Source organism: Micromys minutus (genome assembly GCF_963924665.1).
Source record: "Micromys minutus genome assembly, chromosome: 24".
NCBI classification, from domain to species: Eukaryota; Metazoa; Chordata; class Mammalia; order Rodentia; family Muridae; genus Micromys; species Micromys minutus.
The window spans coordinates 43,971,770-43,996,350 of record NC_137959.1 but is presented as its reverse complement, the minus strand read 5'-3'; the positions used below and the strand labels follow the sequence as shown (position 1 = coordinate 43,996,350).

Sequence of the window (24,581 nt, the reverse complement as noted above, 5' to 3'; positions counted from 1 at the left end):
CACAGACATCTCTGACCTGTCTGTTGAGGGTTACTGTGGCATGTGAGAGTCTTCCAACCCCGTGACAGCACATATGCACAGTGTGTCCAGCAGAACCCAGGGAGCCACTTTCCTCCATGATCTGTTTCACTATTGTTTAAAATGTATTCTATGATACAATTAAGGTCACAGTTTACTTTGAAATCAGATGCTGTCCTTTTGTCCACTGCTCTCAAAGTGGGTTTCACTGCATTTTTTTTTTTTTTTTTTTGGTTTTTTGTTTGTTTTTGTTTTTTTGAGATAGCATCTTTCTATGTAGCTCTGGCTGTCTCAGAACTCACTGTGTACACCAGGCTGGCCACAAACTCAGAGATCTGCCTGCCTCTGCCTCTCAAGTGCCAGGATTAAAGGCGTGTGCCACCACTTCTGGCCTGAGTAGATTTTCGGTTCCCAGCTACGGCTGGCACCACTTTCTTGTTCCGAGCAAAATAAGCATCTCAAGAAGACGTCCTCCACACAGAGAAGCATGTGAAGAGGACTGTGTCATCTGAGTCACTCTTGGAAACTTCTCCCCTGTGATACTATCTACGTCTTGCTCTGCAGACACTGGATCCCAAACAAGCAAATCTGAAAGCAATTCACCAACTGAATGAGGAGCCTCCAACCCCAGCCAGCAAGCCTCAGGACCTGGGGGCAAGACGTGCTCGTCGGCTTTCCTCCTACCTGACGCAGGCTTGTGTATGTGTGGGAAGACTCTCTCCTCTCCCAAGTCTAGCGTCCGCCTGTCTTCTGTGGGAGACCCTGGCCTGTGCTTTATGCAGCACTGTAGTGGTATCTTCGTATGACAAGTCCAGGCTCTTCCTGTGGCCCCATCTTGAAAGAGGGTCTTTGCACATATATTTAAATAAATAACCCTTCTGGGCCTTGGTGAGGGTAGGTCTGAGGCATGGATTGTAGTGACAAGGCTGGGACCACCTATAGGTCACAGCACAGAAGAGGCAGAGACAGCCTCCCCTATAATTCCAGAGGGGATAACCCTGCCACTGTGGAGCTGCAAGAGAATCCACTCTGCTATTCTGAGCCCAAGTTCTTGGTAGAAAATTACACAGTGCACACGGAGCCACACGGTACCTTTATAGAGGGATCCTGACAATTGATCTCCAGTCGCTGGCGTTTCAAAGCAGGTTCATCATCATCTGTCACGACATGATTCTCCAAAACAACTGAAAAGCAACCAGAGACAGAAACTGGAGTGAGCATGCCGAGTTCCTCAGGGCTCTTTGCCACTGCAGCCACAAGCAGTGCTGGCACCTTTAAGGCTGATGAAAAATGGCCCAGCCCATGTTGTTAAAATCCTCAGACAGGCAGAAATAGGGCCCTCCCTCATCTACTCCCACCAAAATCAGACCACCCAGTCAATATTCTCCAGAGCCTAGCAGGCAAACCCACACTGAACCTTCATTTGTGACTTCTTCCCCGCTTTCTTTAGTGTGGCTACTGCACTGCAAAATCAAAAGCACTCCTCACATGGGGCTAAGAGCCACAACCTCTCTGCGTGTCATATGCCCCAAACTAGCACAGCCAACTCGCTGAGTTACACAGAAGCTGCAGCTGCTCAAGAGCTGCCCACAGTTTCTGCTGACCTTTACGGCTACTTTCAGATAAGCAAGGTAACCCCAATTCCAGCCTCTGCACTACCATCCCAAATCCCCATCTCATCTACAATCAAGAAAAAAAAAAAAACAGTATTAAAGTGATGATCACTGACCCAAAGAGCAACACCCACTATGGCCTTATCTCTGCAAACTGCACCTCTATTGACCTTCGTGGGCTAGTCCTTTTCTCTACACAGAAGCAATCGTGTCTGTGAGGCTTGCTTTGATTGATGTGTATCTATGTGAATGTATGCGATATGTGTGGAGCACTCTCAAAACCCAGAAGAGAAGAGGAAATTATAGGTGGTTGTAAGCTGTCCAAACAAAGCCCAGGTCCTCTGAAAGAAATGAGGTACTCCTAACCACTGAGCCACTACTCACACGTTCCCAGACATGAATGTTTTCATGTAACTCATTCAGGTTTTCTCACACTTATTGCCTGTGTGTGAGCCTTGCCTCCTCCCTTAGCAACACACAGCAGCCCTCTATGGCAACGGCCTTAACTCTTTTTTTGCAGAAGTGTGTGTGTGTGTGTGTGTGTGTGTGTGTGTGTGTGTGTGTGTGTAGTGTGTAGTGTAGTGTACACACAAGCATGCAGGCAGCCCTGCTTACATCCTAGAATTTGAATTTTCACACAGGGCTGGCATCACTGCTATGTCTGCTTTACTGGGGAAAGTCCAGCAGAGCGCCTCTGGCACTGGGAGGACAGGGAGAACAGTAGTTCACCTACTGTCTCACAGCTGTACCTGGGTGGTCAGGACTCAGGTCTTCCACTGCAATCTGAACCACATCCGCCAGGTCCTGCTCTGACATCATCCAGAGTGCGGGAAAGGGGCACACGGACAAGCAAGAGTCCAGAAGTCACAGGGTATGAGGTTTCTGTCACCTGCAAAACAAATGTCAAGAACCAGAAGAGAAGATTAATGGTCCCAGTGTGAAACAGAACATAGATCTGGGCACCCAAGGGGTCTTGAAGGTCTGCAGATGCTTCACTGTAGGGCTCTACTTGGTTTTGAGCACTCAGAAATGTTCAGGAACATAACTAGCTACTTTTTGTTCCTAAATAGTAGAATAAAAGCCTCACTCCCTATTCCTCACGCCACCTCCGACACATCTTTCTAGAAGCAGGTGTGGAGCCCTCAGGCAAGTCTAGCATCTCCAGTGGGCCCCAGCTGCCTATAGAAACTCGGTTAAGCCCTACCTTCTCCTCATAGTGCCTAGTGACTAACAAACACACCCCAGAGAACTAGCCATAGCTGCATGGCCCTCCAGACACCCCACCCCCAAGAACTACCTCTAGCAGATCTGTCTGTGACTTTCTTCTATCTCCTATGACATTCTGATTAAGCCACCAAAGACCTTATGCTCCAATAGGAAAGTGAGGCCAGGTCCATCAACACAGATCTAAATAAGGGTTTAAAAATGAACTGTTATAAAAAGACCAAGTTGGAAAAACTCAAGAGTAAACAAATACAACAGGTAGAGTCTTAACAAAAACAACAGGAAAGCAAGTAGGTCTGGAAGGAAGTAAAAAAAAAGACAAAGAGAATGTTCCAAAATGCAACAGAGAAGACAGATAAGGAAAAGCCAACAAGCAAGCACTGGGAGACACAGGAGCAAGCTGTGGCAAGGAAATGGGGTCCCGGGCTGCCACCCAAGCATCTCCTGGGGCTGAAGCACAGCTCAACAATAGCAAACACAAGGCCCCAGGTTCTGAGGCCAAGGAAGAAGGAAGGGCAGGGCTCCTGAGAGTGGAAATGGAGCTACAGTGCTGAAACATTTATTAAAAGGTACACCAGACATGCAGGGGAAGAATCCCTATACATCCAAGCAAAGGAGCAGACTTACAACACAAGAGAATTCAATCACACCAGACAAAGATAAAGTGGATCAAAATATCTAAGATCCTATGGGAGAGGCTGGAGAGATAAAGGACTGGAGAGACAACTGAGCAGCTAAAAGCACTGCTCTTCCCAGTTCCATCCCAGCACCCACATGGCAACTTACAACCATCTTTAACTTCAACTCCAAGGGATATGACACCCACTCCTGGCCTTCCATAGCACCACATTATACATAATGGACAGGAATACATGCAGACAAAGCACTCATACACACAATAAAATAAAACGGTACTATGAGAAAGAAAGATGAGCCAATAAATCACTATCAAGTCTAAAGACAGTACTTTGATCCATATATAGTGTCTAGGAATAGCACCCTCATACACAAATGAGTACTAAAGAATCTTCAAAAAATAAAAACAACTTCAGAAAATCAGAATCAGTAGAAGAGACCAACTCAGCTGAGGGTACTGGGCACTGAGGAAGACTGGCAGAGGGAGGAGCCCTCCTTCCCTGCTCTGACAACAGATACAGTGTAACTTTTTCAAAACAAATTCTAACCATCTTCAGTAACTGTTGCAAGGGGCACTGGGAGTACCTGCTGAGTGGCTGAGTGGGTCTTGTTCTGCTCTGACTATACATAGCACCCCAGTCCCACTGAATACTTCTGAGAAGTGCTGAAGCTGACATCCTGGTCTGAGAGTGATCAAATATATACCTGGGTACCACAATCTGAACAGAAGGGTAAACTCAGGTGTGGGTATCTGCTGACATATTCTGCCCCATTCACTGAAAGGGCAAAGGCAGCAGTGGGCCATGTAGTAGGATATGTCCTTGGAGCCTGGCTGTGGTGCTCAAGGGCCAGACCTCACCAGAAGGAAGCCAGATTCCTTGTTAAGAGGGGTAATTACATATTCTAAACAAGAAACACAGAAGCTGAGCCCAGACATGTTGGACCACATATAAGGACACTATGAAAATCACTGGGCTCCCCTCTGAAGGAGGCAGCCATCACACTTCAAGTAAGGACCTCACAAACACTGCTAGGCTCACATCCACAGGACACACAGACTGATGTGAAGGCCCTACTCTGGGCAAACATAAAAACACTGATAATCACCAAAAGTAACCGCTGCAGTGAGGTGAAGAAACACTGGAAACTCACAGGCTCTTCTCCTCACTAGAAACAGGGTGCCAGGGTCTCACCTTGCAAGAATTCAAACAGGAAAAAAAAAAAAAGTTGTACTGCACCACAGATGACACATCTTATTAACACAGTGACAGGAGGGATAATGGGAGCTCTGTAGAAATTAAAGTAGACTTTAAAAACTGACAAAACCAAGGAAAGAGCAAAACTACAGGGCAATTAAAAATTCAAGTCTGGGTCATGCAACGAAAAGATGTGTGTAAATAAGTTGCAGAAGAGCAGCCTGTCTGTGACTGTAAGTCACCACAGCCTGCACGCAGCTTGCTTGCATTTGATTTAATCAAAGGGGTTCTTTAAGAAAAAAACTCAAACTGGGAAAAAATACTTGTCCTGCATAAGCCAATTCTTTTTTCTTTTCACAACAGTAGGAAAGACCAGTACACCTATGACACTGAGCCTAAAAAAAAAAAAAAAAAAAAAAAAATCAGTCACAAGGAAAGACCAAACCATGTGCTCCACCTGCTGGACAGTCAGCACCAAGCTCCAGAAAGCTTGCAGGGGCCTTGGAATGACACTGGGAGAGCTCCCTGGACACAGGAACCTTCCAGCAAACACACAAAGAAGTGCAATGGGACCCAGGGCAGGGTTTTTAGCAGCAGCAGAATGCCGAGCAGTGGGAAGTCATGGAGAGGGAAAGGAGAGGCTCAGAGTGCTGCTCTCTGGGAGCAGAGTCAGCCGGCAGGGGAGAAGGAAGAAGAACTAGCTCTGCACAGGACATGTGGGGTCTAGACAGTCAATGGCTGGAACACATGGGAGGAAGGAGAGCACTCTGGTTTTCCTCTTCCTTCCATATTTCACTCCCAAAAAGTGATCACACACTCACAGACACTGACAGTGCCAGGGTGACACCAAGACATGGCCATCTCAACTCTGATCACCACTGCTGTCTTCAACCTCAGCCCAAGGACTGTCCCAGACCTTAGGTCCCCTAGGCCTCTGTGCCTGCACCTTTCCAAGGCCTCTGAGGAACTTGAAAGACAGAGCAGCCACAGCTGAAAGATAACAGGCTTCCTCCTTCCAAATAAAGAAGCAACTGACTATTAGAGAACCAACTGGAGCTCTGAGCAGAGGGTAGCAGCCTTCACCTTCCTAAAGCCACCCAGCCAAATTCAGCACTAGACTGAAAGCAGTCCAGGGTCTGGCAGATTCAAAGAACTGAAAATACACTACAGACCCTTTCCAAGGCTGCAAAGATAATGAAATCACCAGCATGTCTGCCTCAGTACCTCAAGGCAGATGCCACCAGATAGAGACTCACCTTCCCAGCTTCACCTGCAGCAAATGCAGCTACAAAGCCTGTTCTATCCACAGCCCACAAGCCACATTCACCCCAGGTGAATAATAAATGCTTATTTTAAACAGCAAGGTTTGCTTCTGGAAAGGTTTATTTGATTACATGGCTTTTATACATGAATTTCGTAGGCGATAGTCTATGTCTGCCACAATGTCAAAAGATTGGACACTCGTACAAGTCTACTCAAAGAGACACGAGTGCAGAAGCCTCCAGAGAGAACTGGCCTGTAGCCTGGGTCTTCTTCAGGCCCAAACATGGAAACCCATGAAAAAACAACTATCTAGAGCAAGAGGCCAGCGTCTCACATACATGGAGCTGCCCCCTGTATCCAGGTCACCTGCTATGGACAGCCTTGCCAAACAGAACATTAACTGCCTGGTCTAAACTGCTTACTCAGGCTCTGTAGCCTAGTCAGAAATGGCCGGAACCCACGGATTCCATGGGCAGTGCCTGCCTCTCCTAAGGGCCAGTGAAAGAGGCTTTTAAATGCCCAACCCTGGCACCTTCCTGCTTTCTAAAAGCTCTGCAAATGCCTTAAGAAAACACTCTGGACTGACTATAAAACCCTGAACCCTGACCTCCTCCAAACAAGGACACCACTGCCCTCCTCATTGTTTATCCAAATGCTTCTGTTGCCAGGATAAAAACATTTAAAATTCTGCTAACAGTGAAGGTTTCAATAGAAAAAAACTAGGGCAAGCAGCCCAAGAAAACTGGAACAGAGAGACCTGCAAGCATTTGCCATTTTGGCAAATTAACCTTGCCATTTCTCAGAAGGCCTGGGGAGAATCCAGTCCTAGTGTAATAAAACAACCGGACTAAGACTAATGTCCAATAAAGACTCCAACTGCAATTACCACTCAGAATCCTGAAGCTCCCAGAGTGCACGTGGAAAAGAGGCAGTCCACCAAAGTCATAACTCAACAGGGGTACAGCAAGATGAGGGGTGGCCCCACCACATGTTAACATGGAAGAATGATTTAATCAAGCCACCCAAATACACCACAGAAAGGAACAGCAGTGGAAAGTCCCAGGTCAGTGTGTAGAACAGCAGTTCCCCTCACAGAATAATGTGTATGTTTTATACCTGTAAGATGGTGCACAGCAATACACAGGGACTGGGGTAGAAGACACTTCAAACCTTAGCTGACTCTCTACAGGGAGGCAGAGATCCCAAGATCTCCTTCCCCTTGGACTCCGCACTGAGTTACTTACTTTCCACGTGACCACTTATTTACTGGTTGTTTATGACAGCGTCTCTAGGTCAGAATAATTCAGTGCAGAGTTAGCACAGGCATCAAATCCCAACAGCACCTGAGACATTCTCCCCCAGCACTGGGTCTGGAACCTGGAGGCTCAAGCTGCTATCTAGTAATCTAGTGAGGCCTCTCCACAAAGCCCCCACCCCACCCCAACTCCTCTGCCCACCTCCCAGCGCCTTGATTGAACTCCTCAGAACTCCTGGTCTAGTACATCATATTTCCTCCACTCGCTCTTCCGAGAGCTCTACTTTCCTGTCCCACTCCCAGGACTCCCCCCTAGGTTCCAAGTGCTCTAGGTCACTCAGTGAAGTCGCTCCACTTGCTCCCTCCTTGCTATTCCTGAGCTGCTCTCCTCAGAGTGTCAGTCTTTCCTACCACACTGATCCAGCTGCAGGGCTCTGCCTTCTCTCCTGCAAGACTCACCATCTAACACACACCACAGTCCCTAGGCTTCTTGTAGAGCTGTTCCCACAGGCCACTGTCCTTACATCTCTGTCTGCCCCCTACAACTCCCTGCAGGGTGCCAGGGCAAGGCCCTCTGTTCAATGGGCACTAAAGGCCTGGTGCTTCATGTCATTCACACCCCTGCCACACATGGCAGCGCAGGCCCTAAACATCTCTCCTTGGATTTTAACTCCAGGCACCATTCACAGCCCTTCCGGTCATCCCACTGTTAGCAGTGGCTCATGTTACCCAGCTGCTGGAGCCAAAGCTTTGTGCCTGGGTTTATTCTCTCCTACAGATTCTGGCTCAAGCTTTGACTGCACCCAGGCATCACCTAACATCTGGATTTATGTGCAGTTCCCCAGGGTTCTCCACCTTCTTCCTGCTCCAGAGCTCTCAACAGCAGCTCAAGGGCCACATCAGAGACAGACAAGATTTTTTCAGCTCATGCTGCAGTGGCATTAAGACAGTTTCTGTGTCCTCAGCAAGTGGACCAACAGCATCCATCTCTTTCTTGTTCACTCACTGGACCTGTCCAATCATTCCACCTCCACTCCAGCTCAAAAGGAACAGCCCAGTCTAGTCTCTTCCAGTCAGATGACCCTTCCCCCATGTTCTTTGCTCCCACACAGGTTCTTCAGTGACACTAAATCATGCCTGAGGGACACCAGCACCCACCTCCCTAGTCCTAGGCCCTGCCTTACGGACAAGCACTTTCCTCTGGCTTTCTTCTGGTTCACAATATTTCTTAAGTATCTGCTGTGCTAAGCATCTGCCTCCCATGCACTGCTGAAAGCTGAGACCCTGTGAACAGCCTGCACAGAGCCTGGCTCATGCAGGCATCCTGCATCTGATATGGGCCCAATGAAAGGCACTATGTTCATGCGAGATACAGACACCAGTATGATATCAGCATTGCCACTGAGAATCCACTGGTAAGGTGAACCCCACTTACCCTGAACAGACCAGTGTTGACAGTACACTGTGTGGAAATGTCACACTGTGCCTCTTTAGTACATACAGTTATGCCAGCACCACAAAAATTAACATTACATTTCAGTAAAAATCAAAGCCAGGCACGGTGGCACACACCTGTAATCCCAGCACTCAGGAAGCAGAGACACAGAAAGGTCTCTGTGAGTTCAAAGCCACTCTGGTCTACACAGCAAGCTCCAGGCAAGCTGGGGCTACATTATGAGATTCTATCTCCAACACACACATTAAATTAAATTAAAAACCATGAACTAAGTGTTCAGAGCACTTGTGCCTGTGCTCTGCTGTCCACAGAACTACACTATATGCTCTGAGTAACTGCATACACTCGACTGCTTAGCTTCGTGTGAGTGACAAACTGGCTATCATACTGACCGCCCAGCATCTGTCACAGTCAGCAATGCAGCATGGAACTAAATATTTAACTACAAATGTATTTTCAAATAACTGCAGTATCCACGAGGAAAAAAACTAAAAGTACTAAAACAGCAGCTTTTAAAGCTATACTGAGGAGGCTAAGATGGAAAAGTAAGTTCAAGGTCTACTGGGCTACAGAGTAAATTCAGCTAAGCCTAGTAAGGGCAACTTAATAAAATCCTGTCTACCAGGCCGTAATGATATACACCATTGATCCCAGCACTCTAGAGACAGGTAAGCAGATCGGTAAGTTTGAAGCTAGCCTGGTCTAGAGTAAGTTTCAGTTCCAGAACAGCCAGGACTACACAGAAACCTGTCTCAAAAAAGAAAAAAAAATTTTATAAATTTAAAAAACAAAACATGGAGCTGAAGAGATGGCTCAGCAGTTAAGAGAACTGGTTGTTCTTCCAGAGGTCCTAAGTTAATTCCCAGCTATCATATGGTGGTTCACAACCGTCTGTAATGAGATCCAGTGCCCTCTTCTGGCAAGAAAGTATACATGCAGATCGGGCACCCCTATACATAAAATAAATAAATAAATCTTTTTTTTTTTTTTTAAATCTCAAATTGGGCTAGAGAGATGGCTCAGCAGTTAAGAACACTTCCAGAGGTCCTGAGTTCGAATCCCAGCAACCACATGGTAGCTCACAGCCATCTGTAATGAGATCTGATGCCTCTTCTGGTGTGTCTGAAAACAGCTACAGTGTACTCAAATAAATATAATAAATAAATCCTTAACCAAAAAAAAAAAAAAAAAAAAAAAAAGATGTACTTTAAAAAAAAAGTCTCAAATTAAAAAAGTAAGCAGAACAACCAAAAATAAAGACAGAGAGAGGTGAATGGAGAAGCAAGGATGGAAAGCTAGTCATCTCTTGGCTAGAGACTATCTGCCTTCTCATATGGAAGGCTTCATGTTGAAGCATTAGCTGTTCAAAACAACTGCTAATCTCATTAAAATGTATTCAAAGTCAGGCACATGGTGAATTCCAGTTGCCGGAGTACAGGCAAGGATGAGTAGTATAAATCTAAGCCTGGTATTCAGAGTGAGTTCTAGGCTTGCGAGGGCTACCCATCACTGCCCATTCTAAAATAAAAAATAACTATTGTAAGGTTAAAAAAAAAAAAAAAAAAAAGTAAGCACAGGCCTAGGGCTAAAGCTTAGTGGTAGAACATGGGTTTGGTCACTAGCACAGGATGGGATGGGTGGGACACAACACTTTTTAGAGCATAAAGCTTCATTTTAGGGGTGAAGGTTAAAAAAAGAAGCATTACAGAGCCCTAGCTCTCATAACATGAAAAAAATGATGAAGGCAGAAGAGAAAATGACTAAACAAAGGCTCACTGTGTTCCAGCACATTCCCCACCGGGATTTTCTCGGTCACGGCATGAACCACATCATACAGGATGTTGAGACAAATGGCTTCTTTCCCGTCAGCCTCGAGGACAGGCATCTCAGAGCTGTTTCTTACATCAAGCCTCTCCAGGAGCCTTCATGCCACATCTGGCTTGGTGGGGTTATTTCCACAGGAAGCAAGACAAGGCGGCCAGACACACAGCCCTGGGCTGGAATGACATGCCAGTCGCCAGATGCCTGTCCGGCAGTGAGTCTAACAAGCCCACTGCACATGCCCCCAGTGAAAGCCTCGCGTGTTCCTGACATGTCTGGAAGGGGTTGTGGAAAGCATCCATGGCTTGTCCAGCCTCACTTTATAGAGGATAAAAAAATGCTTCACTGTTGGCAAAAGCAAACAGACCAGGAGCTGCCCTTAGTGAGACAAGCGAGGGACAGATTTAGACAGGACAGTGTGTGCAAAAGGTGCTCTCAGAGCCACCGCAGGAGTGGAAAGAATGTATTCTCGTTCCCAAAGTCCCAGTGTCCCCAGTGCACTTCTTTGCTCTAGAGACCTGGGGATCCAGCAGAGCTGGAATGCCAAGTCCACAGTGCCAGAAAAAATGATACAGAAAGACACAGTGGCAGACACTTGTAATTCCAAAACTTGGGATTCAGAGACAGGTGGATCTCTGTGAGTTCAAGGTTAGACTAGTCAACATACATAGCAAATTCCAGGTTGCCTAGGCTACATAGTATCTGTCTCAAAAGTTGCATTCAATATAAATAAATATCAGGACAGCAAGTATCACTTCCTGTCCTCTTTATGCAGTAGCAAAGTGGGGCTGGAGAGATGGCTCAGCAGTTAAGAACACTGACTGCTCTTCCAGAGGTCCTGAGTTCAACTCCCAGCAACCACATGGTGGCTCACAACCATTTGTAATGAGATCTGATGCCCTCTTCTGGTGTGCCTGAAGACAGCTACAGTGTATATAATAAATAAACCTTTTTTTTTTTTTTAAAGAAGTAGCAAAGTGGTACTCAGGCAGCCAAGTCTCCAGGAACATGGAAACTGCTAGAACATCAAAGATTACCCAAGTCTTTTCAGGACACAGGGGCGCTAAGAAATAAAATCCAAAAGCCAGGAGGTCAGCGACAAGATCCATTGTTTATTAACTATGTTACATGGGAAGGTTTGGCTTGCTTTTCCCCCAAAACACATCTGGATTAGAGTACAAAAAGAACAAGATGGGCTGAGGAGATGCTCAGAGGGTAAAGCTTGCTGTACACACATGAGGATCTGAGTTTAGATCCTCAGCATCCTCAGAAAGGCCCTAGGGCTGGTAAGGCAGAAGCTGGTCTCCAGTCTAACCACATGGATAAGCATCAGGTTCAGTGAGAACACAATGTAGAGTGACAAAACAGCACCCAGTATTTATCCCTGTCCTTTATGTGCATGCCTTTGGGCACACACACACTGAATGAAGGGAGTTAGAAAATGGCAATCAGACTCTTAAGTGATGGTCAGCTGTGAGGAAAACAGAAGTCAAGAGATCCTTCTTCCAGGGTTCCTGCCCTCTCTACCGTTTGGAAAACACAGGCAACACTGTTTTTGAGATAGAATCTCTAAAAATGTTTAACGTTAAGACTAAGAAAGAGCAAACCTGAGTCAGGCTACTCCCCTCCAAGGTTGATCATGTTTGATTAAACGTGTCACTCTCCCACACTTCCACATACAAACGCCTCCTCCAGCAAATACATAGGTGCAGACCCCCACAGGCCTGCTCTCAGCCACATCAAGAGTATGCCAAGGAGCTTCCACCACTGGTTTCTGTATTAATGCTTTTCTTCCAGTCAGTGGACAACAGGCCAAATGTGTGATAGTGCCAGACAGCCTCTGGACACATAAGCACAGCTAAAGATTACCTTAAGAAAGTCAAACACCAGGGCAGATATGGTAGTTCAACCTTTAATGACAGCAATCAGGCGGCAGAGAAGGACCACTGTGAGTCTGATGTCAGGGTGGCCTACATAGCCAAATTCCAGACCAACCAAAGCCACATAATGACACTTTGTTTCAATGTAAATGGGGGAGGGGGGGTGGAGGAGGGAGGGAGGGAGGGAGGGAGATCCAAATATCTAGGAAATAGGAGGTTCAGCTTAAGTTTGTCCCACAACATTCCCAAGCATAACCCCAGTGAAAGGTGAAAAGGCTGGTTTGCTGAAAAGTGGCACTTCAGATTTGGGGGATTAGGATCTCCTGCAACACCTTAAAACCAGTGTGGCCCAAAGAGCTATACATAATTAAACCACATTTGCTATTATATCAGAACATGTTTGAGTATTGTGTGTCCTTTTCAAATAAGTTATAGAAATCCTATTTTTCCTTCCCTTCCCACCCCTCCACTCCCCCCCCCTCTTTTTTTTCAAGACAGCTTCTCTGTGTAGCCCTGGCTGTCCTGGAACTCACTCTGTAGATCTGCCTGGCCTTGAACTCTGAGATCTGCTTCTCTGCAACCTAAGTACTGGGATTAAAGGTGTGAACCACAACCACTCAGCTAAAATTTTACTTTTTAAACATATTAACAAACAAAATACTTTTTAATGAAAAAAAAAACAATAATTTCCAAAATAACAAAGGTTTAATGTAAAGTGACCTTGCTTTGCCTTTCACAGGCTCCCTAACTGCCAGCTACAGCTATGTTCGAAGGCTGGCGGGACGGCTGGCTCTGGATACAACCTGACTTCAGCTAGCCTTGTCGGAGACACAGCTAGAAACAGGAGCAGTTCAACTGCCTCTGCACACAGCTGTGCATAAACTCATTTGCTTTAGTTACTGAATGAAGTTTGGCTACAGCAGAGCCTGAAAGCACACTGGGAACTTTGCTCCTGAATTCCTCAAAGCCCAATGGTCTGTCCTGCTTGTCCAGAGGGCACTTCTAGGCCAAATGTAGACTTTCATCCATTGTTCAGAAACCCTGCTCACTAAGAAATATGCAACTACAGATGCCACACATGATATGCGACAATACTAAAAGCACTGTGCCAGGCATGGTCAAGCAGACTCATAATCCCAGCACTAAGGAGACTAAGCTGGAAGATATCAAGGTAGACTTGGGCCATGTAGTGAAACCCTATCTCCAAATAAACAAACATTAGCACTGACTCCTCTTTGAAGGAGCTGTTGTGCTTCCTAAAATTCTAATCCCATTTGACAACTCAATTCGTATCACTGACAACAGACTCCTTTGGAATGACAGGCTTTGTACATTTTGTAAGAAAAACCACGTTGTCCAGGCTTTCTTTCATAGTGGCCCATGAGCTAGTTCAGCTGGCAGCCTCCATTACTGCAGAGGGCTGGCCTGCTACAACCCCAGTAAAATGTTATCTGTCCATGTCTGGAGAGTGTTAAATGAGGTGAGCTCTAAGGTGGGGACTTAGAAAAGCAATGGCTTTACGATGACATAAGGACAATCTTTTTAAAAGGTATATTTATTTTTTCCCTTTAATTGTGTGTTGTGTGTGTGCATGTGTGTAAATATGTACAGGTGCCTTCAAAGACCAGAGTCATCAGATCTTCTGGAACTGGAGCTACAGACAGCTCTCAGCCTCCAGACAAAGACGATGAAGGCTGACCTGGAATTCTCCAAGAGCAGCAAGTACTCTTAATCACTAAACTGTCTCTCCAGCCCATCAAGGACATTCTTGGGTGGAAATATGGCATTGCATGTTCTACTGCCTTGCAGAAAGCAGAACGCAGTATGGTGTCCTAGACCTGACTGTGTCCAAGCACCAGCAATCTTAAGTATGTACTTCGAGTCCAAATGTTGACAGTGAAAGAGATAAGCAATTTCTCTTCGTTCTTTTGGCCTCCTGTGCCCTTTGGAAAGGTGTTCCAGATGTCCCAAAGGATGTGGGCCATCCTCTGATAACCACAGCACTGGGGGCTGACAGGTACAGGCATAAAGTCAACCTCCATCTCCTGCCTCTCTCTCTCTCTCTCTCTTCTGTGATTTCTTTATTCAGCATTGCACCTTGTCCAGGCTGCAGTACTCAAGTACTCATTCCAAAACTGTGAGCCAGGCTCTCCTGAATCACCACTATCTCTTCCCAACTGCTCAAAATGGGTCACCATTCCATTTTTCCTTGGGAAAGAAGCCTGCCAGACCTGGTCCTTCTGGGCATGCTCCCTTCAACAGAGCAAGGGTAACCTCCTCCAGCTGGTTCCTCTCAGCATCCCATCTCAGTTCATACCTGTCACCTATGTACATCAACTGCCAAGGACCCTAATTCCAACACATCCTGTCTCCATGGCACACCTTGATGGCGGTCTTAGTGTGCCTCCCAAACCACACAGAACTGAGCAGGAATTGTACCTGTTGGCTGCTTCTGAACACTGTTTGTCCCACCACCCCATTCCATCTCCTTCAAAGGTTCCATCCACTCAGAGCACTAGCTTTCCACCACTCTCAGTGGCCCCAGCCCTATCAGCTGGTCTATCTATGACCTCAGCCTTTTCCTTACTCACAAACTCCATAGAGGCAACGTGGTGACAAACCAGGGCCAACAGACCAGGCCCACCTCCCACCTCTTTCTGTGCAGTCCATGAGCCAAAAGCTGAACTTACATTTTAAAGTAATAGGAGGAAAATGTAAAGAACTACTATACTCTACAATATAAAAATGAGATATTTCAGCTCCCATAAAGGTTTCACTGGAGCACAGAGTACCCACTGTCTCACTGTTTCTACCACACAGCACCCCAAAAGCTGTTGGGCTGCACTAGACTCTTCAGCATCTAGCATGCAGCAGGTATTTGCACGCTGGGCTCACCAACAGGAGGGCCTATTACAAGGTTATTAGTCACATTTGCAAAGATTATATATGAACAACCTGGATTAGAGATGCACAGAGCACAGCACACACTATACCCTGACCCATGGCTTTTAGAACTTTAAACAGTAACTTGGGCTAAGGAGATGCTGCTTGATGGCAAATACTGGCTAATACTTGCACCTACTCAAGAGCAGAGCCACTCCGTACACTTCCGACTGACCTACAAGGCCCAATCTGCAGCTTCTTCTCCACTATGTAAGTCAGCATTCCAGACATCATCCCGACCTAAAGCACACCACCCATGCTCTTCTGTGTGCTCTGTAATGCTGCCCCACCAGCATTTGGTTGAGGCTAGACCAAAGCAAAGACTCATATACCTGGCCAAACATGTTGAACCAAGCCTTTAATCCCAGCACTCTAGGGGCAGAGGCAGGCAGGTCTCTGGAATTTTGAAACTAGCCTGGTTTCATAGTGAGAATAGTCTTTTTTTTAAAAAGGTTGAAGTCATTTTAGTTTTCAATACTTTCCCATTAAAATATCACAAAATTTCACAACTAACCCTTTAAGCCCAAAAGTCAGGACCAGATCTGAAAAGCTCCAAAGAGCAATATGTACACACAGCACATGTTCGAACAAGACACTTGAGGACCCAGATCAATAGTAGCATCTTCATTGAACCAGAGCACACCCCATGCCAAGACCTGTGCATAAAATGCCCAACACTGAAAACACATGGCAATGCCACAGAGTGTAGGCCAGGACACACACCTTCCCTGCTTTACAATAGAGCAGGGCATCCTGGAGCAAGTACACCCCAGGGCACCTCACCTACAAGGCTCTCACAGGTTCCAACTCCATCTGAAAAGCTACCAGGCATCTATCTAGATGTGTTCTCCAGTGACTGATAGGAGGGAGGTGATGAGAATTTGCCAACAATGCCAGTTGTACTAGCAACAAGAACAAGAAACTATCTGCTTCACTTTAAAGTAATTGCCAAGAATAACTTTTTGAAAAAAACCTGTTGGTTGCATTAAAAACAATTACTTAGGGCTAGCAAAATGGTTCAGCAGGTAAAGGCACCTGCCACAAAACCTGACCTTCTCAAGTTCCGTAATCAAAGACCATAAAGTACATATCCCTGGAAGTTGTTCTCTGACCTCCACACATGCATGTGCACACACAATACAGAGTTAAAACTAGAAAACTACTTAGAACCACGTATTCGGTCCACACCTTTAATCCCAACATTGGGAGCCTAAAGCATCAGGGTTGCTGCAAGTTTGAGGTCAACTTGATCTAAAGAGCGAGACTTTCCTCTAATAAAACAAAACTTACACCAAATCTGTCTATCTTTCTACCTTGGGGAACAAGTTTGTTGTTTCCCTCCATGATCCTCAGGATGAACAAGCTGCATAAACCAAAGCGTCAGACTGTCTGATGAGCAGCCCAGCCCTGAGCTATAGGGACTCCCCAGACACCACTCTATCCAGCCCAACTCCAGTCCAGGCTTTGCCACTCTCCAAATGATGTTACGGAGGTCATGGAACGGCTACATTCTCCACCTGAGCCAGTGAGCATACATTGCACTTAAAAGCCAGCTTGGGCAGAGCCAGCTGTGGCCTCTGCCACCAGCCTCCCCTCAGTCTTCCCAGGCCTCAAATGGAAACAACTATCCCAAGTGGTTTAGCCAACAATAAATGCTGCCAAGCTTATATTCTGTAGAATGCAGACCCCAATAAAAGATTTATGTATACAAGGTGCAGCAAAACTCAGGAAAACTACACAGACAAACATCCACACTACACAACTAAGAACATTATTGGGATAATCAGTCAATGTGAATAAGACCTAATGTTTTAGCAGCAAATATTAAAAACTCCTGGTGTGATAACTGCACTGAGCTTGTTTGTAGAAGAAAATGCCCATATTTTCAGAATTTAAACATAAAAGACTTAAGAGACATATAGCATAAGTAAAACTGTTCTGAGAGAACTGAACAGAAAACACAGGTACAAACTACACAACCCTTTCCTGGAATTATTTAAAACAAATAAACCCATTCCTGTTCAAAAGACCTTGGGCTTTTTAAACTCCAAAGGCTGTGATGAAAAATGGTGGCCTCAGGTCTGAAGTGATAGAAAAGGGCAGTCGACAGCGTCTAAAGAGGACTATAAGCAACATTCTGAAAGGTTGTCACTGACATATTCATCTTTCCGAAATCAATTCTAACCCATGAAGTGCATGAGGGACCCGAGACAACAGCTCCTCTTGACACTTGCTGCCCAAGCCAGCAGTAAAAGCCTGAACCAGAAGCGACTGGAAGCAGAGCCAAGGGCCTGGGTGTGATGCTCAGCAGCATATTAGAGGGCACCTGTGTCAAATGACCCCACCTGCCAGTCCACTCCCATCCTAGCCTGTGTCCACCTTGTATCATTATTTAGTGGAAGGAAACAGACCCCACAAACCACAGCCCAAGACCAAAGGCAGCCACTGTCTGCCTCTGGAGTATAGATGCAGCTTCCCGATACATCCAACTTCTGATCTGCAAGGTGAAGACAGACCACAAAGCCAGACAGTTTCTTATCTGCCCATAACACAAAGATCCCAAGCTGAGTCAGGGCCTCCACCAGCATTTAATGACACTTGAAACCACTAGAAGCCTAAGGAGGAGGAGGGTACTGGCACACTTCTGAAGGGGTGAACCTCTGAAGAGACAGGGCTCCTCCAGCTTCTCCCTGATGGAGATGAGAAGGAATGATGTATCTCCACAGGTGAAGGAGCTAAGTAATGGCTCTCCTGTGATCTCGGGAAAACTCAGCCGCAGGTGGAGCTGAATGCGTTTCTGACATCAACCTGTGGGCCCAGCAGCAGTGGCTTCCATCCTTGAATGCCTTCCTCTTCCTCCTTTACATGGCAGATCTGAATTTTAGACAAATCTGAATTATGGAATTCTGAAATACATTGTAAATACGTGTAAATATTAAACCCTTACTTTGCAAAAATGTGAATAACCTGAATCCTACAAATCTTTAAAATCCATGAAATTTTAAACCAGGAAGGGCAATCACAGTCATGTGTCACATCACAAGGAAGACTCTGGGAACTACCACCCTTGACATGACGGAATATGTTTATAGAATTAAGCTATTCTGAGGTCAAGGGTCACACTGCCTTGTCATTGGCTGAAACATGAACCATGACCATAGCTGCAGGCTGACCAACAGCCGAAACGGTGCTCAGCTGGTAAACAGGTCACACAGCCTTGAAATCAATCTTGAGCCCACAAAGGCTTGGTTGTATGGTATCTTCACAGCTGCATCCAAAACACAAAAGGTGATCTGCGGCTCATCTCCATCCCAAGCCATCCTGGGCTCCAAGCAGTGCATAAGCTGATCTTGAAGAGGCTGTTTCCATCCAGGTTGCCCCATCCGGAAACTGCAAGGCATCCCAATTTCTTCCATGTCTGTCAGCAAGCTGAAGATGCTTCAGGTTTGGGCTCAAAATAAACCCAGTTTATAGCAGCAGGGTTTCACTTCCAGTTCTATTGAAACCCATTTCCACTTCCACAAGACTAAACTAACTTTCCATCTGTGGCAAAAAAAACAGGCCACAGCTACCCTCACATATAAGTTGTTTGAGACTGACAGGTCTATCAGCACAGGACCTGTCCAGACTTCATCTGCCCTTGGTCTTCCTGCTCACTCTTCCCAGCTCCTCCTCCACATCACTTTCTAAGCACTGTTTAGCCTCAACATGTTTTTTTCATGTGTATGGTTTGGTTGGATGCTTGTTTTTGAGATAGGGTCTTACTACATAGCTCTGGCTGTCCTGGAACTTTGTAGACCAGGCTGGCCTCCAACTTACAGAGACACACCTGCCTCTGCCTCAGGAGTACCAGGATCACCATACCCCACTAACCCTTACCAACTGTTAATGTTCTTTAGAGCACCTGAGAGGAAGACCGTGGCAGGCGCCATCACTTGCATGGTCCATTCCACCTTTCAACTTTTTCAGACATGCTGAACCTGTTTCCATCTTTTCCCCCTCCCCAGCCTCTCTTGCTAAACTTCATTCTTCCAAAGCTCACCTCTATATGCAATCAGCCAAATAGGTGCTCCCTCTAGAGCACTCCCAAATTGCCCAAAAGAGAAGTAAATCTGTCTGCTCCACCATGTATGTAATCTTACTGGACAGTTCTGGAGTGTGAAGACATGAAAGCTACAAAGAAGTTAATACAAGACAGGAATCAAATCCAGAGTACTTTGGGAATGTTTCATGCTCCTTGACGGTGGCTCCATGCTCTGGAGGTACCAGCTCCTCCACCAGGTTCATGTCAGTTTCCAGACAACTCTAACTCCATTCAAGGAGGTCAGTGCCAGTGTTTCTAAACCTGCCCTTCAGAACTAAGGGCAAGAGAGCACAACCTCCCACCATTTCAAGGGAGATAGGTCCCACTGCAAGCTTTTGCCTACAACCCTGATGCAGCCTAAGGAGGCAACTGCCATGGCTCCACCCACACCTGCTCTCCAGGTTCTTCAGTCTCTCCTCCTTCCAACAGCACAGGAGGAGGTTAGAAGCACCTTTGCTGACCAGTTCCCCAGGAGAGATTTTATGAAGAGAAACAGTAACAACAGTCACCACAGCCCTAACCTCAGGGTCATATTCTTGTTGGGTGGAGCCCTCAATGCATCCAACTAAGTCTTCCCCTCCCAGGGAAAATGTTCTTCTGGATTTAAATAACTGAGGTGGCCCTTTAAGTTATATGGGACTTAACAGTCAGCCATGCATCATGGAATTCATTCAGTCATACACCTTAAGTTTCCATAGCATAGCTCATTCTGAGAAAGCAGGCTAAGCTACATGGGGTAACATTAGTAAAACCACTGTTGCAAATTCACTGTTGCCTGGAACCTCCATTTCTCCCAGATGCCCTGTGGGTATGTATACACATGTGCCCTGACCACATGGAGATTGAGCCCCTCATCTGGAAAAGCACTGGTCAGGGCTCTAGTTAACAGCCCTCCACACATGCATCTAACATATTCCCACAAATACTCTGCGTTTCTAGCAGAAAACTGATGTTCTTAGTTTATTTCTTGGGGTATTTGCTATCAGTGTGTATTGACCACATTTGCCTCAATCAATCAGATGCTACAGTATCTGCTGGGCTTTTTCCAGAGATAGCACTTTTTTCCTGCCAAGACTTAAAAACACTGGCTATTTTGGGATAATGGAATAACAGACTGGAGGAGATACGACAACTAGTGTGGAGTCCTGAATTAGATCCTGAAACAAAACAAACAAAAGATGTCAGTGGGATAAGGACTGTAATCTAGGTAACCTGTTAGATATCAATGCCAAGAGAGAAAATGTAGGGGAAGAGGAAGCTCACTCACAGCTTCTCTGAAATTCTGAGCCACAGACTAATTCTGCAGTTGGGCCTAAGAATGCTCATCAGTGTGGGGTTGCTGTGGACTCTGCTGCAAGGCCCTGGCAAATGCAGCCTATTTCACTAAGCACAACTTGCAAGTGTGCCAGCCCAATGCATCACCTGCTCTCCCTGTGCTATGGGTACAGCAAACATCACACTGAGCACCTCTGGATCAGTAAGCCATTATATACTAGCTGCTTGCCCTAACCCAGCAAGACAGTGAAGCGGCTAAACTCAGTGCTCACTATAGAACAAGTCAAGTGAGATGCCTAATCTCAGGGTCTCCTACATCCGGGTGCCCTACCAAGATAGCAGAGCGGAACCATCCATTCAATTGAAGGCAACCACAGAGACCATGTTCTGGCACACATCCATCACAGAGACCAAAAAAAAAAAAATGTAAGGAGAGAAATTGTCTTAAGACAACAGACTTTGAAATTCCTGTTCAAGTTGAGTGGCCTTAAAAACAATCTTCACTTACCCTGTTAAAATGCTTAATAAAGTGCAATAAACTCACAAGAAAATAGAACACGGGGCTGGAGAGATGGCTCAATGGTTAAGAGCACTGACTGCTCTTCCAGAGGTCCTGAGTTCAAATCCCAGCAACCACAAGATGGCTCACAACCATCTGTAATGAGATCTGATGCCCTCTTCTGGTGTGTCTGAACACAGCAACAGTGTACTCATATATAGTAAGTTATTAAATCTTAAAAAAAGAAGAAAATAGAACACAGCAAGACTTCAATTTCGGACAGAAGATCTAATCTAGATTAGCTTGGAGAACACAGAAGTGGGACTCTAGGCCTCACCTGTCTCCACAGCCACCTCAGAGACAAGTACAACAGCTTTCAAGCAAAGAAAGACCCCTGAAGATGGATAAACAGCCCAGATTAAAGGTGTCTGCTATGTGCTCCTCCAAGTCTTAAGGTAACAAGCTGTCCCTGGCACTAGTGAGAAAAGCCATTTTAAAAAATCATCTCCACAGACCCTGGGCCCCCTTCCAGTTTCCTCTTACCTTAAGGTCTAAGGCTTAAGCAATAATAATTAGCATCACTGAAAGAGGACCTACCATCCAAAGCAAGAAGCTAACATTTACCACCACCCCCCCCCAGCCCCGGAAAGTGATACTAAACAAGAAATCAGATAAGAAAACTGAAAAGAACCCAATAGTTCCCTCAACCTGAAGAAAACACATTCATGAAACAAAACTACTGAACAAAAGGAAAAGAACAAATACATTCAGAAATATTTTTTTGTTTTGTTTTGGTTTTCAAGACAGTTTCTGTGTGTAGCTCTGGCTATCCTAGAACGCACTCTGTAGACCTGGCTGGTCTCAGACTTAAGAGATCAGCCTGCCTCTGCCACCCAAGTGCTGGGACTAAAGATGTGTGCCACCAGGCCCTGCTCAGAAACTACGATTTTGATTGTGGATTTTTGCCCCGAGATAGGGTCTCACGATGTAAACGAAGCTGGCCTCAAACCCGCAAAGATCCACCTGCCTCGGTCTCCTAAGTGATGGAAATAAAGTCCTGCGCCACTGCACAGAGCAAAATTTAAAAACATACTAGGGCTGAAAGATAAACTGAAGTTCTTTCCCGGAATGAGAATTAAAAGGAATAGAAAGAGGAGGAAATTCAAGTAGTGTACCCGCATGTATATCACACATGGCAGGAATCCCTGAGAGAATAAAATCGGGGGACAAATTCTCTAATGACTTAAGAAATTCTCTTGGGAAAAGTCTCCCAGAGCTCAAGGACACACCTACTGAGAATACCTGTAAACTGTAAAATTGTTCCAATGCCAACAAGGCCTTAAGACCATCCAGGGAGGAAACAGTTACCAGAAAGGAAGTACTTGGCAGAGGCTCCCTATGGACTGAAGAAGAAACACTGTGTCCCGAACTAACCAGGCGTGCAGGAAAGACATCGGGACCTACCTGGAAAGCCTAGAAGTCACTAACCAAGATTAGAAAAAGGCAGAGAGGAGGTGGAGTTTTCTAAGGTAACACTATCTTCCGAGAAGTTACAATGTCACCAGGAGCAGAGAAACAAAGGCCACTACAAACAAGAAAAAAAGCAAGGCTGTGCGGGACGGGTACGTGACGCTAGGTGGGGAAGCGAGCACCAGTATCAGCCCCGATGTAAACAGAGCAGAGCAGAGGCGGATGCGCCAGCCAGGGCGAAGCCACCCTACCGGGGCAGAGCGCCAAGAACTGCCGGGAGATGGGGCCACCTAGGCGGCAGGGCGGCGCGCAGGGCCCGGGAGCACCGCGCGAGGCCTTTCACTGACAGACTGAGCGGCCGAGCAAGGGGCACGGCGTCCGCGCGCCGAGGCCTTGACAGGGGCGCCGGGCGCGGGCCCGGGAGGCGCCGAGGCTTCGAAGCCGAACGCGAGCACGGCCGCCGGGCCTCGCCCGCTCGCTCGCCGGACCCCGCACGCCCAGCCCGGAGCCCCGGCGGGTGGAGGCGCAGAGGAGGCGCGCGGACATTCCGCGGCCCGCTGGCCCCCGCCCAGCCCGGCGTGCGGCCCGCGGCCGTTGGCAACGGTTGGCGGCGGGGCGGGGCGGGGGCGGACGGAGATCTCGCTCTCGCTCTCGCTCTCGCTCTCGCCCCGCGGGAAGGGGGAGTGGAGGCGCGACCGGCTGCGGGAGCTGCAATTACCGTGTGGGCTGCGGAATTCTCGTGGTGTTTGTCGGGGAGATGCGATAATGGCGTCCGTCCTCGCGAGAGAAGTAGCAGCTCTGCGCAGGCGCTGCGAGCACCTCCCCACGGCCTGTGCCCCGCCCTCAGCGCAGGCTCCCTGGGCTCGGGGCTCGGGGGTGGGGCCAGTCGGACAGGGGGTGGAGCCTGTGCTGGGCGCTTTTTGCGCGCGCTTTTGCCGACGGACCCCGGCGAACATGCGCAGTTGTCCTCCCGTGCTCCGAAGTTGACTCACTGGGCCCTTACTTCCCCATCCTACGTCCTTGTTACTTGCTAAAGCAGTAAATCCTCCAGTGGCCTATCTGAGGAATGTACGTGCTATTTGACGGGTGCGAACAGACGCTAATGCTACCCTGACAACTACAAATCCCAGCGTACGCTGTGTGAGACACGGTGCATTCTGGGACTGGTAGTCTCCGTGACCGTGATTTGCCTGCTGGGATTTGTAGTCCATCCGGATTCTGGTAGCCACATGCCTTCCCTGCCCTGAGGGTTGCTGGGACTTGTAGTGACAGCAGCTCAAAAGGACTGTACGCTCCCAAACTGGTCCTACCTACTCGGCCTGGATCGGTCTCGGACGTTCCGGGCTCGTTCAGAGGCATCGTTTCGCATGTTGCCCGACTTCCTTATGAACAAGCAGGTCGCGGGGACACTGTCACTGTAATAGAGATTATATGTGACATGCTTACGTATCATGCATTAAGAGCTGTGCAGCATCGATGTGCATTTGTTCCCAGAAATGCCACTAATGTATGTCTCTGCACCTGGTCTGTTGTCCATGTTCCTTTCCAGGTTGGCTCCTTCTGCATGTTCGTAGTGAGCATTCCTACAAACCAGGATCGAGAAGCTATTTTAACTTAGAAAGAAAATACTTTAAGTTCCCTGCCCCCTCCCCTGTGCCGATAATAAAGCCATGACTCAGTGCAGCTACCAGCTGGGCGACCTTGGGACACTGTGCTCTGTCGAGGGGGCTACTTTTCCTCAGGAGTGTCTTGAAGATTTCAACCTAGAACTGCACTGTTAAAGTGAGACCTGTCATTTACAGAGATGAGAATAAAGTCTGAAGAGACAGAAATTGCTGGGAAAAGTGGCAGCTGGAGCCAGGAGAGCAGACTCTGGGCGTCTATGTGAAGTCTTACAGCTTTAATGTTGAATGCAAGTTGGCAGCCAACTCTACATAGCAAGTTCCAG

At 46.9% G+C, this 24,581-nt stretch overlaps 1 protein-coding gene across 5 annotated transcripts in view; it reads right to left on the bottom strand.

Annotated features, from left to right (window-relative positions):
* Window positions 1–23,418, bottom strand: part of BANP (BTG3 associated nuclear protein) — a 69,353-nt gene extending 45,935 nt beyond the window's left edge. For 4 of the 5 annotated variants that reach the window (XM_080937288.1, XM_080937291.1, XM_080937290.1 and 1 more), the window contains exons 1-3: window positions 23,352–23,418; window positions 2,381–2,520; window positions 1,111–1,202 (exon numbers count right to left, since the gene is read on the bottom strand). In XM_080937288.1, the coding sequence (XP_080793414.1) occupies window positions 1,111–1,202; window positions 2,381–2,450 (162 nt within the window). In that variant the 5' untranslated portion in view covers window positions 2,451–2,520; window positions 23,352–23,418. Of the gene's footprint in view, window positions 1–1,110; window positions 1,203–2,380; window positions 2,521–22,884 lie in introns of all 5 variants that reach the window. The other variant, XM_080937289.1, reaches the window with a different exon arrangement.
* Window positions 23,419–24,581: the final 1,163 nt, after the last annotated feature.